This window comes from Myotis brandtii, unplaced genomic scaffold (genome assembly GCF_000412655.1).
Source record: "Myotis brandtii unplaced genomic scaffold, ASM41265v1 scaffold825, whole genome shotgun sequence".
Classification (NCBI taxonomy): domain Eukaryota; kingdom Metazoa; phylum Chordata; class Mammalia; order Chiroptera; family Vespertilionidae; genus Myotis; species Myotis brandtii.
The window spans coordinates 2,023,001-2,026,010 of record NW_005371349.1 but is presented as its reverse complement, the minus strand read 5'-3'; the positions used below and the strand labels follow the sequence as shown (position 1 = coordinate 2,026,010).

The following is a 3,010-nucleotide window of genomic DNA, read 5'->3' as shown; positions in this document are numbered from 1 at the left end:
GTCGATCCGCTCCCGGAGGCGCTGCACCGTCTCCTCCCGGCCCTTCCGGCCCGCGCGCTCCCTGTTGAGCATCTCCCACACGCGGGACCGCTCGCCCTCCAGCACCCGGTCCTTCTCCACCCTGATCACCTCCTTGTAGATGGTCTTCTCCTGCGACTTGGTTTTCTGGAGGACGTCGATCTGGACCTGCAGGTTCTTGCACTCCCGGTGCAGCTCGGCCACCCGGGCCTTCTCCTGGTCCAGGTCCTGCCGCAGGGCTCCCGTGGACTCCTCCAGCGCCGGGTCCTTCTCCAGCTGCACCACCTCCTCCATGATGATCTTCTCCTGCACCGCGCGAGGCCGCTGCTCCAGCTCCTGGATCCGCAGGCTCAGCTGCCGCAGCTCCTTCTCCACGGCCAGCTTCTTGTCGCGGTCCTCCTGGAAGCTGAGCAGGCCCTCCTGTTCCTCCACGCCGGCCCGCAGCTGCTGCACCTCCCGCTCCAGCTGCCGCCGCCGGCCCACCTCCTCGTCCAGGCTCCGGCTCAGCCGGCTGTGTTCCTCGTGGAGCTTGGGGTCCTTCTGGGTGACCACCACCTCCTGCACCACCACCTTCTCCTCGGGCCGCCTCCTCTCCAGCAGCAGGTACTTGTTCTGCAGCTCGTAGACCAGGTCCTCGGCGGCCCGCCGCTTCTGCGCCGCCTCCCGCACCTCCTGGCGGAGCCGCTCGGCCTCCTTCTCCAGGACCGGGTCCTTCTCGTGCCGCACCACCTCCTTGCTCACCGTCTTGGTCTCCACCTTGGACCGCTCCCGCTTCCACTCGTCGCGCTCCCCCTGCAGCCGGATGCGCTGCTCCTGGGCCCGCCCGCTGGTGTTGACCAGCTCGTTGAGCTGAGCCTTCAGGCGGTCGATCTCCCGCAGCACCTCGGGGCTCCTCTCGTGCTTGACCACCTCCTGCGTCACCTCTTTGTACTCCACCTGGGGCTTCTGGGCCCGCAGCACGGCCAGGTCGGGCAGCAGCCTCTCCACCTCCTGCTCCACGCCGCTCCGCTTGCTGGCCGTCTCCTGCAGCTCGGCCCGCAGCCGCGCGATCTCCCGCTCGGTCTCCGGGTCCACCTGGAAGATCTCGCGGACGCGCTCCTGGAGCTCCACTTTGGGCTTCTGCTTCGCCTCCGCGCTGTACTTGCCCTGCAGCTCCTTCAGCTCCTTGGCCAGCGCCGCGTTCTTACTCCTCTCCCCCTCGAGGAGGCCCCGCAGCCTGGCCGCCTCCTTGACAAGGCCTGGGTCCTGCTCCACCTTCTTGGCCTCCTTCACGATCACCTTGGGCTGCACGCTGCTGATGGCCCGCTCCAGGTCCCCGATGCGAGCCTGCAGCTCCGCCACGGCCTGCTCCGCCCTCTTCCTCTGCGCAGCGTCCTCCTCTATCTGCAGCCTCAGGGCCCGGGCTGCCTTCACCATTTCCAGATCCTTCTCCACCTTGACCACTTCCTTCACCACGACCTTCTCCTTCACCTGCGCCTCCTGCTGCTCCAGGGCCAGCAGCTCCGCCTTGAGCTGCTCCAGCCGGGCGGAGACGGCGGCGTTCTCGGCCCCCAGATGCTGGATCTCCCCGCTGAGCTGGGCCGCCTGGCTGTCCAGACCCGGGTCCTTCTCGATCTGGGTCACTTCCTTGGTCAGCAGGTGAGGCTGCATGGCCTTCCTCTTGCTCTCCAGCTGGACGACCTTCTGGGCCGCCACCTCCAGGTCTGCCTGCAGGCCGGCCCGCTTCCTGCCCTCGTCCTCCACCTGGGACTTCACCCGGGACAGGCTGCTCTCCAGCTGGGGGTCCCGGTAAAACTCCACCACCTCCTTCTCCTCCAGCCTCTCCAAGGGCCGCTGGGTCCGCAGCTGCAGCAGCCGGTCCCTCTGCCCCACCAGCTCTCGCTGCACCTGGGCCACCCGTTTCCGCTCCTCCTCCAGCTGCGACTTCAGGGCCTCGGCCTCCCTGCCCGCTTGGGCTGGGCCCTCAGAGCCCTGCTGTGCCCCGTGGGCCACCCGGATGTCCTCACTCAGCTCCTTCTGCAGAGAGGGAAGAAGGGGAGAGCACGGTGGAGGGCAGAGACCCTCCTGCTTCCTGAGACATCCTCCCCAGTAGGTTCTGGGAGGTGGAGCTGAGGCCTGAGGTGCTTGGATGCAGGGTTTAGAGGGGACCCGTCCAGCCCGGGACGGCAGGATGCGAGGCAGGGTCCGGGCCAAGTTTGCAAGGAAACGTGTCCCCTCCCAACCTTTCCCCATTCCCCGTCCCTCCGGGCTCCCAGACATGGGTCCACACCCCTCTGGGGGATGCTGGGTCACCCCTCTGGGTAGGAAAAGCTGGCGAGTCCCTCGGCCAGTCACCAAGAGTGATGGAGAGGAGACCTAGGGGCCTCTTGCCCTCTCCTGGGACCTCAGGCTGAAGACTGAGGGCATTTTCTCCTGTTCCCACTGGGGGGCTGCCCAGCGGCTGAGCTGTGAGCCCCTGAATGACCCTCCGGGACCTTCCTCTGAGACGGAGCCCAGCCTGGAAGAGCTGCTGGGAGAGACCTGGGGGTGGCAGAACCCCAGCCGGAGAAGGCGGGGAGGGAGGAGAGGGGAGAGGAAGACGGCTGGGCCAACAGCTGGCCAGGCTTCCTCCTGCGGGGACGGAACGGCCTCCGTACCTTCTCCAGCATCCTCCTGGCAAACTCCAGCTGGTGCAGCTGCTCCTGGTGCACGGCCACCGCCTCCGTGTAGGCCTCTGTCAGCTGCTTCTCCTGGGAGGCCGAAGGGAGGGCAGAGGGCCCGTCAGCTCCGCCCGAGGCCAGCTCCTGCCCGAGGCTACAGAGCTGGGGCCCGCCTCACCTGGGTCTGGATGCTCTCCTGCAGGGGAGCCACTCGGGGTCTCTTGGGGGCCGACCCCGCCTGGCTGGGCTCCAGGGAGCAGCGGTAGGTGTCCGCCTGCAGCGCGTAGTCCTGAGCAGGGAGGAGGGACACAGGCTGCGGTCAGGGAGGGAGGCTGGGGTGGGAGGGCAGGGAC

General features: G+C 67.8%; 1 protein-coding gene across 1 annotated transcript in view; it reads right to left on the bottom strand.

The window, feature by feature from the left end:
• EVPL (envoplakin) overlaps positions 1 to 3,010 on the bottom strand; it is a 16,972-nt gene that overhangs the window by 1,650 nt on the left and 12,312 nt on the right. The window contains exons 13-15 of the mRNA XM_014531744.1: positions 2,836 to 2,946; positions 2,655 to 2,747; positions 1 to 2,034 (exon numbers count right to left, since the gene is read on the bottom strand). Of these exons, the coding sequence (XP_014387230.1) occupies positions 1 to 2,034; positions 2,655 to 2,747; positions 2,836 to 2,946 (2,238 nt within the window). The remainder of the gene's footprint in view (positions 2,035 to 2,654; positions 2,748 to 2,835; positions 2,947 to 3,010) is intronic.